General features: G+C 42.7%; 1 protein-coding gene across 1 annotated transcript; it reads right to left on the reverse strand.

Annotated features, from left to right (window-relative positions):
* Positions 1–1,341: 1,341 nt before the first annotated feature.
* On the reverse strand, positions 1,342–6,254 carry CTXN2 (cortexin 2). The gene is made up of 2 exons (XM_009897249.2): positions 6,082–6,254; positions 1,342–1,788 (listed from the first exon to the last, which is right to left on the reverse strand). The coding sequence occupies exon 2, from the start codon at positions 1,732–1,734 to the stop codon at positions 1,486–1,488; it is 249 nt and encodes an 82-aa protein (XP_009895551.1). The 5' UTR covers positions 1,735–1,788; positions 6,082–6,254; the 3' UTR covers positions 1,342–1,485.
* Positions 6,255–14,369: the final 8,115 nt, after the last annotated feature.

The following is a 14,369-nucleotide window of genomic DNA, read 5'->3' on the forward strand; positions in this document are numbered from 1 at the left end:
CACTGTATTTTTCAGAATGCATGCAAAAGAAACCAACTGCTGGAACTATTCTCCTTGTCTTCACTCCTCATTGCAAACAGAGCTGTTCAGTGAAAGTGACAGTGCTTAAAATTCTAATGCCAACCTTGCTAAAAACTGAATGGAATTTCTCTCAAGTACTGTCACACTTGCTAAACAGCTGTGTGTATGAAGGTGACCTTGAATCCCCAGATTTGAGTCTCTGCTTTCTCAGATCTGCCTTGACCAATTCTTCAGCTTGACAGTCCAGATCATACACTACGCACAGTTGTAGGAGCGCAGGCAGAACCAGCTGTGGAAAGGGGCTGGAGAGTACAGAGACCTTCAGTCAACTCATAGCTGTGACAGTCATGCGGCATACCCATTTGTACCCAGCCCTCAAAAGGGATTATCTCTGCTTTGGCCTTGTCAAACTGATGTAATTGCTGCTGGGAGCTGTTAACCAGACAGTTTAAGTTTCGGGTTTAAACTGAGTCATCTTCTGTAACCTTGTGGAGTAAAAGATTGGCATATCTTAGCCAGTTCTGACAGACTGTAGGATTAGTTACTTAGCATTCACTTCTCTTTTACCTTAATTTTTTTTAATAATGTGAAAGGCACTAGTGGACTAGGACTGTGGTGGACTAGGACTGTGGTGGCATTGATTCATGCTGGAGTTCTGGGCAGATAGTGTGTTTCGTATTGCTGAATATTTGTAGAATCAAAAATTTCCTCAATGATGCTGGTTTTCCTTCTTTTTCTTATCAGAAAAATCCTCTCATACAAGCTACACACTGTTTGTGGAGGACCACATCAGGTGTCACATAGGTGAAACAACGCACACTTTCCTTATAAACAGGCAGTAGTACAGCATCTGCTTATCTTGGAAGGTGAGAGGTGAGTTAGTGACTGACGCGATCTTCAGCTTTCCCATTAGTTCTTTATTATTGGGTGTGTGTGGACTAGCCCTTGTTCCTCATCTCAGCAACATGGACTTGCATCTCCTCCGTGCCAGAACTATTTGTTGTCCACCCCTTCTGGATTCTTAATATACAAGCACAGTCTCTAAGATTCAGAAAATTGTATCAATGAGCAGGGAATGGAGTTACCACGAAAGTGTTCACCATTCATGAGCCTGTCTTTCGTCCTTTGCCTTTCTCTCCAACCTATCATGACAGAGTAGAAATGAGATTTTTCCCCTGAAGAAGTATCATCTGATTCTTAAAGCAGTTTTTGGCCATGATGACTTTCTTAGTGACTTGTTTATTGTAGCATTTCTTTGCTGTTAACTCTTTCTTATCTGGCATTCCACTGTTCTTCAAATAAAAGCAACACGAAGTGCCTTTTGAATTTGCAACAAATATTTATTTAACAAAATGGATGCCACCAACATATGTCCAAAATGCAGGTATGTATAACAAATGTTGTAACAGTTGGTTTCCAAAATGAAATCAACATCAAGTTTAAGGCAGGATATTCTGTGCGTTTTCATGCAAGAGCATACTCAAATGTTCCTTTATCCAGCCCCTCAACTTCATCTTCCCATGTAGAAGAAGGCATACTACTGTAGGGGTCTAGCAAGATTTTGAAACATCTGATAATCAGAAGTCCCAAGAAAACACACAAAATCCCCACAAAGGCAAAGCCAGTTTTTTGCTCTAAAGTCAGATGGAAGGCAGACACTTCGTTGACACTCATGCTGGCTGAAGTGTTGCTGCAGTAATTACTGCTCATCATTGGGCATCACATCCTGGTGACTCTGGGGGATTTTCACCTCTGTTGCTTCTTTGCCTGGATAGAAAAACAGAATTGGTTTGGTTAGATCTAAATGGGGTGTGTGTATCTGAGCTGTAGTATATGAACATTTGAAATTGAAAACCAGCTTGGATTTTAGTAGTGCCCTGTTGTTTATTCAAATGTCAATTAATGTGATATGATTGCAACTTTCAGCCTCTACACACCATCCATTTACTGGCATCTGTTTGGAGACAGCAAATTCACGTTATACTGGCTTTCTATCTCCTCAAAACAAAGCAATTTGAACACGTGGCTGTTGCAAACAGGTTTGTCAAACTGGGCACAAGCCATGTTGATTTGGCAGTGCTCACCAAGGCCTCCACCTGGAGAAAGATGTATGTTTTCTGAAATGGCTTCTTGGTGAAACTGCCCCTGTGGTAACAGAATTCAATTCCTTTCCCCTAAATTTTGCTTTAATTTGTTTCTTCTCCTTGGTATTTCCCATTAAATACATACATATCCTAACATTCTTACAGGCATAGAAAACACCAGGTCTAAACATGCTTCTCATGGAACTCGGAAGACTGACCCTGATGCGTGTCCTGTAGAGGCAGGATGCTTGATCATTTCCACCCTGCCACTGCCACCAGAAGAGCTGTGTGTTTTTCCAGCCAGGAGAGATTTATTTTTGTCTTTTCAAGGAGAGCTTATGTATAGATCTTAGTTGGGGGTTGCTTTATTTTAAAGTTTCCATCAGACACTGAAATCGCATCTCTTTTTTTTGTCTCTATAGACAGCAGGAGAATTGGAAGGATGGGACATCAGAAGTACCAAAGGACAAAGGCGTTTTTATTCTAAGGTTGGAGCTTGAAGGTTTCTGGCTGTGTTAACACCTATTTAACTAAAACACCTCAGGGGGAAACGGAATTCCCAGTATCCATTTATTTTGTGGCAGAGTAATTAGGCCAGGGCTCTGTGCTGCCATGACTACACTGCTTCAGCTACCCGGCACTGCTAGTCCGTGTAAAGAGAACTCCAGTATCTCTGTTCTGTACTATAGTCATGGCTGAAAGTGGCCATAACCTGAGTCAGCCTACAATTAATAATAGAAAAAGTAAAAATAAGACTTGGTATTCCTGAGAAGACAGAAATGTACAGACCTTTAATTTTGTTTGATGTCTCCTTTCTAACTGCTGAATTTGTGGGGGCTTTTAGTATTATCCTAAAGAATGGCGATTTTAAAACAAGGAGTAAAATGGCAATGCACAAGTCTTTTTCTTTTTGCAATAACCCTCAGCATTAGGTATTAAATAATATGGTTTCCTATATTATAGTCTTTACACATTTGCCAGAGTGTAAAACCAAACGTTCTACAGATCTGTGTATGACAGCCTGCCTTGTTTTGAATAATATTCTGCTGTTTGGGTCATGCTGTTTTAACTCCTGTTAAGTTGGACAAAAAGAGATCCAGATATAGCCTATGGGAATTAGTAGTAATGTCAACACCAGTCAATATTTATTTTCTGAAAATATATCATAGATAAATCCCACCTGCTGTATGGATTTTCATTGGGCATACTTCCAATTTTTCTATTAAGTTTGACCTTCTGTAGAAAAAAAATCACAGGAAGTTCAATATCATAAATTTATGTGAAAAAATAGTTGATTTGAACAAGAGCCAGTCAAGGAAAAAAAATTACCTTCCAAAAGTCCTAGAACACTGGGTAATAAAAATTCAATTGAAGGCTTATACAAAAGAACGGTATGTAGACAGGAGAATGATATATAAACACTACCTGGGAAAGCCAGACCCAAAAGGATGGAAACTTGAAAGACATGGAGAGAAATTTTACAGATAGGCTGGTCACGAAGAGCCCTGCATTTCAGGTGAGCCCAGAGAAGTATTTATCTAAGGCAGTATTTCTTCACTGCAGAGGTCTATATTCCATGAATATGACTTCCAGCCTTACAGATTTTGCAGGATACACACTGGAATTAGAGGGATCTGTTTGCACATTATGTGTTTGTCAGGAGACATTATAGGACAGATCAATGTGCAAAGCCTGACTGATGCTGAAACATGGAGAGGTAGGAAATTGGTATCTTAGTCTTCATTTGGCAAGAGTTTGGCTGAACAGCTACATGAGAAAACAGCACGCATTTTGCTTGTGGGGCACTTGGTACTGGAAAACTAATATGCAGCTTTGTGGTGTTCTCTTCCCTGTCCTGAATTACAGAAATTGTAATTGAAACCTTAAAGTTCACAGAACATTTTGTTCTAATTACATATTACCAAAACTGTGGTAATTAGACTGACCTTGAATGCTTTTTCATTGCTTTCACATTTCAGTGCTCCACACAGGTTAGATGTCCTCTCCTGGTTAGTCAGATATCCCCTCTTTTGCTCCAGTCTACATGTCAAGTCATGAGTCAGAAGACTCTGAATACTAACTAATGTGGCCTGGATCCAAAAAACCTTGAAGATAATTTTCAGAGCAGCATGATGGGGACAGGCATTATTATCAGTTAGAATCTGCAGAGTCATTTTGTAGGAGCTGGTCTCAGACTGATCTCTCTCAACCTTTTTTTTTTCCTTATAGGTCAAGACTCTACTCATCATTTGAATAGCTGCCCATATAAAAATACTGGCATAAAGAAAGGATCCTTAATGTCCTGCTGTGAAATAAAAGGCCATTGGAGGCCCTTGTGAAGCCAAAAGAAACAATGTGAGTCCTAGACAAAATAGCAATGAGAAAAATGCTTAGCACACAGACCGCTGAGGTAAGGAGAAGAGAGGTATAAGCTGGGGGTGGTGGCTGAACCTCCGGAGGGTGAAGTAGAACACCATGGGCGCCAAGTATTGTGAGGCAGCTGGAAGACATTGATATTCTTATTCTAGCAGCATCACCAGCCCAACTCTAACAGTATTTGGTGTGAAGATCTCAGCCAGGCTTTTTGATTGTGTGTCACTTTCTTCAGACCTTACGTTAACACTCATGTTTTCAGAGATAGTGAGATATTAAAAAGTATCCAGTAAGTGTTAAATAATTACTTTTCCTTGCATTATGGGGTTCAGTCCTTCCCTCACAGAACCCCCTTATAGTTTTTGTTGATGGTGGTGTTTTGGGTTTTTCTGTAATGGCTCAGTGCCGGAAATGAGCACCTTTTATGTCTGCTCAAGCTGGGAGCATTCATCGTCTGGGCATGATTAAGCCTCAGGTCCCTGAAAACAAAATGGACTGTATCAGTGGCCATCTGCTCTCCTTTTGGATGTCTGCAGCCCAGCTGCTGGTTCACAGGTCTGGTCATTCTGAAGGTACTTCAAATATTTTCAGTCCTGGGTTTGTGTTTGAGTGACAGCAACCTTGACTTGAAAAGGTGTTGGTATGGCTAGGGATATAAATGGGCATCCTCTGGGAGTTTCAGAACCTCCCATTTGCACTTAACTGGTCAAGTAAACTGAACTGTATTCCAGGAATGCTATCATAGGAATTGGGTGTAGGAGGGGATGGTAAGGTGAAATCATTATCTCATTAAGTCTTCACCATTGCTAAAAATCAGCATTAATCTGAAATTCTTCAAAGGGTCCAAGTTATCCAAGTTAACAACACGTGGCCAGAAATGCTGCAGTAAAAGCTCGGTGACCACACAGCCAACCTGTAATGCTCATGTGCACACTGGAAGCCTGTATTCTCTAAATTGCTGTGGAAAAGACTCTCTCTTCAGGGTGAGGTTTCTAAGACAACACACAGAAGTGTAAAGCTAGGAAGGCCAAGATAGGGATGTCCAGCAAATGAAGGCATGGGTTACTGTTCTGCAAGGAGAGCAAGACCTTACCAAAACAGGCATGTTTTGCAGCAAGGTAATTCAGGTTGCAGGCAACAATTTTCCCCCACAAAAAGCATTCCCCTGCAAAGGAGCGGCAGCCAGGCAGTGGCACTTCCAGCCTTCAGACAAACAATGCAATAATTATACACGCCTAGAGTCTCCAGTGGACAAGAGCTCCCGTGCTACGAATTCGTATCTGTAGTCTAGATTCGGATAATACAGAGCGGCACGGCAATAAAGCGGTCGTAGCAACATCCGTAACTTGTGAGCGTGGAGAAGCGCTGCTGCTTCCCCGGGGATGGCGGCTGCGAGACACGAGCACCTGCCGAGCAATTGTTGCTGAAGGGCTGGAAGCACAGCCCGCACTGCCACCGGCCCCACTTCCCCGGGAGGGCATCTTTATGCCTTCGACCGTTCGCCCGCTGGCCCCCTCACCCAGCTGTGTGCCTCCTGCCCGTCCGGGCAGTGCCGCAAGGTCAGGTCCCCCTCCCAGCCCGCCGCGCTGCCCGCGCTACAAACCCTTCTCCTCCGCGCCCGCGCTGCCCATGGTGGCGGAGCGCGGACCTTTCCGCGGCTCCGGGCCCGCTTCGCTGCCTATCCCGGTTTGTCCGGGCTGGAGCCCCGACGGCTCGCCCGGCTTCGGTCTCGGGCGGCGGAGGTTGCTCGCCCGGGCTCCCCTCGCCGCCTGGCGATGCGACCCCTCCAGGAGATTCTCAAACAGCCCTCATTAAAAAATTAAACACGACCGCTCTTGCTACCGCCTCCTCTTCCCCGCCCGCCCCTTTCCACCGCTCTCCAGCCGCGCTCCTCTCAGCCCCCCTGTGCGCGGATTAAACCGAGCAGCGTGGAAACTTCCTGCAAAACAGTACGTGCGGCGCATCGGTAAAGGCCGGCTGCAGGGAGCTTCCTCCTCCCGCTCTCCCTCCGCCCAGGCCGGGTGCCGGGGCCGCAAAGACCGGCTGGTCGCCCGGGAGCGAGACCTGTGGAGCCGCGCTCGGTGTAGCGGGGCCATTCCGCTCGCCGAGAAACTGGCCGCGTGCAGTCAGCGAGCACAATTTTACACTGATGCTGAGCTGCGTTGCGTGATGAGCCAAAAGCCTCTTAGGCTGCACCTGCGGCGTGGCCTCGGCTCCTCTCGGCAGCCCTAACAGTAACAAAGATTAAAGCATAAAGGAATGGTGACATGGGTGGGAGCTGCTGCTGCAGCAGAAGCCAGATCCCACGTCTATGCTTTCACTAGCTGTGTTTACCTGATTATGGCTGTATACTAGAGAGGCTTCCATTTGCTACAACAGCAGGTGTTTTAAGGTGGATAAGGAAAGGGGATTTCTTTCCCCAAAGCTGGATCTGTGTACTGCACTAATAAACAGCAAATCTGTTTTAAATGATAATAATTCCATAGTTGTGTGCCACCCTGGTGAATGTATCCTGACAGGGATGTGCATGGCTCGGTGTAATGGAACTGTATTATCATAGTCATATGCAACATGAGATTGCTGAAGCTGCTATAGAGCTACAAGTAGAATTTATTCTGTAGAAAAATAATTTAACAACTCCATGTTTCTTGCTGAATGCAGTAACACCAGGACAGGTTAAGCCTTTTAATTTTGAATGCAAGATGGGAAAAGGGTCTTGCGTTGCTTCTCATTTTAATGCCTGATTCTTCTGCTGTGTCTGTAATGGGCTTCTAAACTCACTCTCTGGCTAGTAAAACTGGTAGAACTAATGGTTAGACTGATGGTTAACTATGTGCTCACTATTGGTTATTAGTATGATCTTCTAATGTTGCAGCATCAGTCATGTGGTAAACTGTGTGTTGCTGAAATTACAGATCAAGATAATTTTGAAGTGCTTCTCATATTTGAAGATCCATGAAGACTTTATAAATAGATTGTTTTAAATAGTGTAAGATTCTGTTTTCAGAATATGTATATAAGGAGCTTCCTCTGTTCCTAAGGAGTTCTAGTTTTCTTTTTTAGCCCTGTCCCTGATTTATTTGAGGCCTCATGAAGGTCTTTTGCTAGAAGGTAACAGTTATGGTTTGGGATTAACAAACACACAAGGGCACGTAATTTCATAATGCCCCCTCAACCCAGCATGACTTATTTGGAAGAGTGATGAAAATCCAGGCTTTTCCAATAATTGTTGACTACTGCTAAAGTTGGAGAACCTTACTGTAAGTAGTTCTTGTGAGTAGCCACTATGTCTGCCCTGGCTGGGAATGAGGGGCAGTATTGACAGCAGAAATACATAACCTCTGATGGGTGCAGCTTTGCCTCTTCTGTCAGGTTTGGGGCATGAACACTGAGTCTTTCACTACTAGTTTTCCTGCAAAAGATTTACTTTCTTCCAATAGCTACATTCTCCTTTCCTCTCATTGCTCTTGTCAGAGTGGATGTTAAGAGATTATTTTATTATTTTTTTTAACTGTGAAATACATTTTGCACTATGGCATGGCAGAGGTTGCTGAAATCATGTGATTATTTCTACAAATCGGAAACTTATGTTCAATTTTAAAGACTACTTTTGGGTTTATGTGTTGGAGATCCACTTTTCATGGACACAAAACTGGATAAAATAGTGGCAGCCAGCAACAAGGATAAGTCTCCTTTTTTCAGCTACATGTTGTTTGTTTCTCTACAAGATGTTCTATTCTAAAATGGAAAAATGATGGAATGACAATATATTCCTGAATTTCATTGGGTTTTTTCACTTGGAAGTCACTAGTTTTGCTCTTGCACAGGAACAGTGGTATTTTTGTATGGCAAATGGGTTAGCAGTGTCTGTGTGACCATTCTAGATTCATGGACAAATGCCATGTTCACTGCTCTTCGCTTTCCATTTTTTTGTCAGACTCCATGTTCTTTGTATTCAACAGAACAGTAGCTATTACTTCCATCTGATTTCAATCATATTTGCAGTTGATATGATCCTTATTTTAGGAAGTGTTTTGCATTCAGAAAGTAGAACCTTTGAAAAGAGAGATTTTGTAATCACATAGTAATTTGGTACCTTAATCTTGCAAATTCAGATGGCCTAATTTAAGGTCGGGTGAGACACATGAAGCCAAGTAGGTGCCAATGAGTGAAAGGCAATAGGGAACTCTTAGAGCTATTTGCTGGTTAATATTTTCTGAGGCTTAAGTATCATTTGAATGGTATAACTATCAAGAAAATTTAACTATTTTGAAGGGTAAATAATTCCATTGTAACTTGCTTTTCAGTTTAGCTTTAAACATCTCTGTCAGTATGGCTTCACAAGCAAATTAACTCTTCCTTCAGTTGCTAGAGATTTAAATAGGCAGATAAGGGTAGAGTGGGTGAAGAATATTGTGCACAGAAGAAAGATCAAGTTGAAACTCCCCACCTAAGCAAATTTTAGCACGTCAAAGCAAGTTTATGAGAACACACATCATCAGAAGGCAATAGTATATGGGGAAGTTAAAAGCAGTAATAAAGGGGCACAATAAAAGAGGGAGGGTTATATGTTAACTTATGTATTGATCAGAGTTGCAAGTAGGAATTATGTCATGTAATTTAATTCAAAGTACTTAACATTTTGAAAAGGATAAACACCTTTGTTCTGCAATGGGTTTCATTTCTGTAGTCTTAAAAGGTCTGAGTCTCTCTTTGTGCTTGTCCAAGGGCCATGCTCTTAACTAGATACTGATCTCACCAGTGTCTTAAATGTGTGGTCTACAGTCCTGGGGGTCCACAGGATACTCTTCTGACAACTGCCAGGAATAAGGTAGAAAAACAAGTTCTACAAAGCAGTCTCCCTATGTAGAGTATCTGAATAGGACCATTCTTCAAATAGGCAAACTTTAGGGATTCAGAAACTGAGGAAGGTTAAAAATCATGACTTTACAGTACACATCAATGTCAGTGTCGGGCAAGGCGTGAGAATGTATGCATACCATGAAACCCAACAGTGCCCCCTGGTGTGAGTGGGACAGGAGAGTTGGCCGTCAGAAGGGCAAACGTTCCCGTGTACTTCTTCAGCTCATCCACCTCGTGGCTGGGCAAGCCCTTGACCAGCTGGGTGAAGGCAAAGGGCTTCTAAGGCCTTAAGTGGGATGGGTTTTCTTTTTAGATGCAGGAGGTAGGTGTTTTTTGTCTCACTGTGAAGAGAGAGGTGATGGCTATGTTAGGGGCACTCAGCCTTTTAACGGGCATTCTGTGTTGTGGAAGGAAGGACCCAAGTGCAAGCAAGTTGCTCAGATTTTTTTTCCTTTTGTAACTTCAGCAGCTAGATCAATGATTTAGGGGAAGAGAGGGCAATGTTTCAATGTAGGACTAATAGAAATGCTACTAGAAGTCTGGTGTTATGCTGCTTTTTGGCGGTAAAAAATATATTATTAAATTTTAGGCCCTTAAGCTGTGGTCAAGGGTTGCATAACACTGGGGAAGAAATGAAATAAATATGGTAATTAGGGAGATTTTAAGCCTTCGGAGGAGAAAGCGTTAGATCCCTGCAGATCAAGTAGAGCAGGTCTCCTGTGTGACTGATCCCACCCTGCAGGTATAGGATGCTGCACAGTTTTTCTGGTTATAAATATACAATGAGAACAAAAGCCCCAACACAGTTCGCAGTTGCATTGCTGTAGCAGGCATCTGTACAATTTTATTTTTTTTAATCTGAGAAGGGCGGCTGATGTCCGAGCCAGTTACTGCTGTTGAAGGCTTGTTCGGGGTGGGGGAGGAGGAACAAGAAAGAGAAGGCAAAGTAGAAAGGCCTTGGGAGCGCTGGCAGCAGCAACCGGCACGGCGGCTGCAGGTCTCAAGGTCCCTACACTTGGTGGGCTCCGGTTGCGAAATGGCTGCGCTCCGCTGCAGCGAGTCTGAAAGATGCCTGCCGGCCCAGGCTGTTGCACTTAAGCGGTTGCCCTTTTGAAGTGTAAAATGTTTCGTTTTCAACGATTGAAAAAACAACAACACGTTTCTCAGATCGGAAAGATAGTGTTTAATTGTAAAGAAAGCGTTTGGGTAGGGTAATGTTTGCTTTACTTCAGGCACCTTACAGTTAGCCGAAGAGGGTGTCAGTTGCAGAGTAGGGTTAATGCTTTTTAGCACAAAGTAAAGCAGTGTAGGCTGGGTGTAGCGCTTGGCATTGCAGACAGGTTTGGAAACACTTGTGGCTGTGAAAAAAAGGAGTCTTTAAATGAGCTGCAAAAGTCAAATTATTTACAAAGCAAATCTGTTGTCAAAGCAATTCTTCTCTAGCTGTACTCAGGGCTTTCTGGAGAAGGGATAGGACCTAGAAAATGCCAAGCATATTTAGGTGCTGTTGCAAACAAAAGAAAAACACATGCAATACATTCACCATATGAGTTTTCATATAGGTGAGAAGAACTTCTGACTGAAATCAGCCCTTTACCAAATTCAAAACCAAGTGAATGCATTTGAAACGTGTGGCTTAAAAGCTCCATTCTCTCAAGTTCCACACAAACTGACTTTCAGGAACATATAACTTTTTCACAAGTCTGAACCAGTGAAAGGGCTGATGAATGGCTTTTGATCATAATTTGACTGGAAACAAAAACCCCAGTATTGAGATTAAGACCAATTAAGACCAATACTTTCCAAAAGGATAGCAAGTTGAGAGCAATGGCTTGTTCATCAGTGAGAATTTGAGACGAATTTACCACAGAGTTACTGTATTGAAAGGAGTGCTGATAGTTAAATGTAATTATCTCAGGTCCATAACTACTACTTGTACAAGAGATTTCCAAAAGTAGTTCCTTTACAGTTGCTTATATTTCCAGATATATGGAAGGACACTAATGCTATTCCATGATCTTCAACTGCCTTTGTAACATAGTGCTGTCAACTCTGTTCTGCGGAGAGTATGCAGCTACAATGCCACCACCTTACTTATAACTGAGAAGTACTGTTTACTTCAGGGGATGATCAGAGAAATTTGATAGGAGAGAAGATCAAGAACACTTTTAATGGTCTTAAACTAAATGAGGGATCTCCTTGTAACAAGAACATTCCTCAAAGACCACATCTGTCTCTTGTAAGGATATGAACAGCGGTGGAAGAGGTCTTGGAAAGCTGTGTATCAAAAGAGAATTTAAAAATACTCTTGGGAGGGATTTGTTAGTATGAGAGTTTCTCAGCACAAGTACAAGCATAGAAAGATGCTTCTTTCTTCCACCCCTCCCCTCCCCCCAGTATGTAAGCAGATTTTTAAAAACAGTTTTAATTCAATTGTTTTATAAGCAGAAATATTCCAAGGGAAAAACTTTATATTTTTTTTTCAACACAGTTTTGTAAGCCACAAAAATCCCACTTTTTAATCACAATCCATTTGTCAACTCCCTAACAGCTCTTTGTGGCATTGTTTCCCATTTTTATTATTGTTCTTTGAAGACAGAAATATTGAGGAAAGGATGCAAGACTCCCATAAAAATCCTGAAACAAGCAACTGAGGTAAATAAAATGCTATAAATAGGAGTTGTGATGCGAGAGGGACAGGACAAAGCTTGTGTTACTCCTCCAGGTTTCAAGCTAAACTATAACCCTGTGCAACTCTAGTACAAATACCTCTACATTTACAGATGTTTTGACCATATGGATTTCACTGTATGTACAGTCATCAGTATTTGTTGCAAGACACATTGAGTGACAACTGATTTTACTAGTACAAAACTGTGTGTATGATGGGTCAAAACGGCATGCAGACTTCAGACAGTAGCAGATGAAATAGTCCATAGATTATTTAAAACAAGTAGTCAAACTGTGTGTAAGAAAGGCAATATTTCTTCCTATTATCAGCCCCATGGGCATAGGAATTCAGTGTCCTGATACCGGGTGAGGAAGTATGGGATTCTAACACTTGATATACTTGGTGCAATGCACAGTCACACAGAGGTCTGGTAACAGGGTTTAGTAACTCAAACATTAATGACTTCCTTTCATCTTGTGGAAGTCAGAGCTGTAAAATGTGATGACAGCAACTTCAAGTAAACATTAACTATTTAAGTGATGATTGTTATTGCAAATACCAAGTTATTTATCTAATTGTTGTTAATGTGTGAGCCGAATTACATTTCTTGTTAGACCTCTAGATATGCCTTTCTACCTTCATCTGGGATGTGGGTTATTAGGGTGTTTCATAGTATCTTGGAGCTTTTTCCAAAATCTCAAGTGTTACCAACCCTTGGCAATACAGTGATGAGGAGGGACAGACAAAATAAGAGTCCCAGAAGCTCATAAGGAGTTCACTTTCACACTTGTCCATATCAGTGATTTTTAACTATAAGCCATTGGTCTAATTCACTGAAGAGGACTGAGTGGTTTTCCTCATATAATAGGTGTTGATATACTGTTTGGGGACCCCTTTAGATATACTTTGATGCTTGTGGATACTGTGATGATTGAACTTTATCCAAATGATAGAAATTCTCCTTCTCTTTTAAAAATATTGCTTAAAAATATTGCAGAATTACAACTATTAATATTTTTTATTAAAGAGTAAAACAAATGCCCATCTATAAGCTTTCAGTGCTCTAACTGAAGTTGCAGCCTAACCTGCCCAGTAGCTTTATATGTTTATAAATAATCAGATGTTGGCAGCTGGAGAATTTAGGTGCAAGCCAATCACTTTTTAGACAGTACTAGGTATGTCCCAGCACCCCTGAACAGGCTAAGGGTTTTCTCCTATATTTGGTCTGTGAGCTATCTCAGCACAGGTTAAGAAGTAATCTGGGTCCATAGAATTTGGGAGCCTTCATTTCCTTATGAATGTGGGGGTCTTCCTAATGATGGAGATACTGAAATACTTTAAAAAAGGCTATACATCTCATAGGTAGGAGGGGTACTTTACTTGTGCCTGTGCTGATTTTTGGTGGAACAAGGTTATAATACATGTAGGGAAAATGCAAGGAAATTTTTGTTTTAAGAGATCATGATTTCTCAGTCATTGAGTATTCCTAGCATAAAGTTTGAATAATAAGTTATAGTCTGTTTTCTGAAGTAGGGAGAAAGCAGTGACTGCACATATTTACTTTGGAATGCAGATAGCCCCCAAACAGCAGGGATTATGCCTCAAATTAAGGGTCCCGAACCATTTGCTGGGGTGGATGATATTGTTAGAAAAATAAAGGTGAAGAGCTGAGAATGTGCAATAGCTCATCTATTGTTAGCACCCTATGGCTTTGCAGATATTTGTATGCCTTGTGAAACTGGCTTTTGTGAGGTGCCTGTGCTCCTGACAATCGCTTGTCTTGGAACCGCAGAATTTCCTTGGTTGGATGAGAACTTTAAGATCATCGAATCCAACCACTAACCTAAGACTGCTAGGTCATGGTCACTGCTAGTTCTAGATCTCGGTTAGCCTGCAGTTAGCCTGGGCGAGGGTTACTGGCCTTCCAAGAGGTGCATGGTTTCAAATTAGGGGGGTTTGTAGGTGACGGGTAGCGTCGTAGCTGGAGGCAGCCTGTCTAGAGAGGCCGTGGCTCGGTACCGGGGAGCAGGCCTCAGCTTTTGGCAGAGTTGTCCGGCGGAGAACGAGGGGCAGCTGGAGGCTCGGTCTCCGCTGTGGCGACGCCAACCCAGTCACGGCCGGAGAAGGGCCGTGCTGTGCAGCCCCGGCGGGAGAAACGCAGCTGCGAGGCGGACGTAGTGAGCACGGGCACGGCAGCCACCGGCGTCGCCATGGCAACGCGTAAAGCCTCCCGACGCGTCCCTCCCCTCCTCTCGCAGCTGCCGCAAGCCCTGTTCTCGCGAGACTTGGCCGGCCCGGCGCGGCGAGGCCGAGGCGCTCCGGGCTTTTTTCAAACCCGGCGGTAGCGGGGCCCCGGC

The sequence above is a fragment of the Dryobates pubescens genome, chromosome 17, assembly GCF_014839835.1.
Source record: "Dryobates pubescens isolate bDryPub1 chromosome 17, bDryPub1.pri, whole genome shotgun sequence".
NCBI lineage: Eukaryota > Metazoa > Chordata > Aves > Piciformes > Picidae > Dryobates > Dryobates pubescens.

What these genes read in the sequence shown, in the direction of transcription:
- CTXN2 (XM_009897249.2), bottom strand. Translation starts at nt 1,734, where the DNA reads ATGATGAGCAGTAATTACTGCAGCAACACTTCAGCCAGCATGAGTGTC.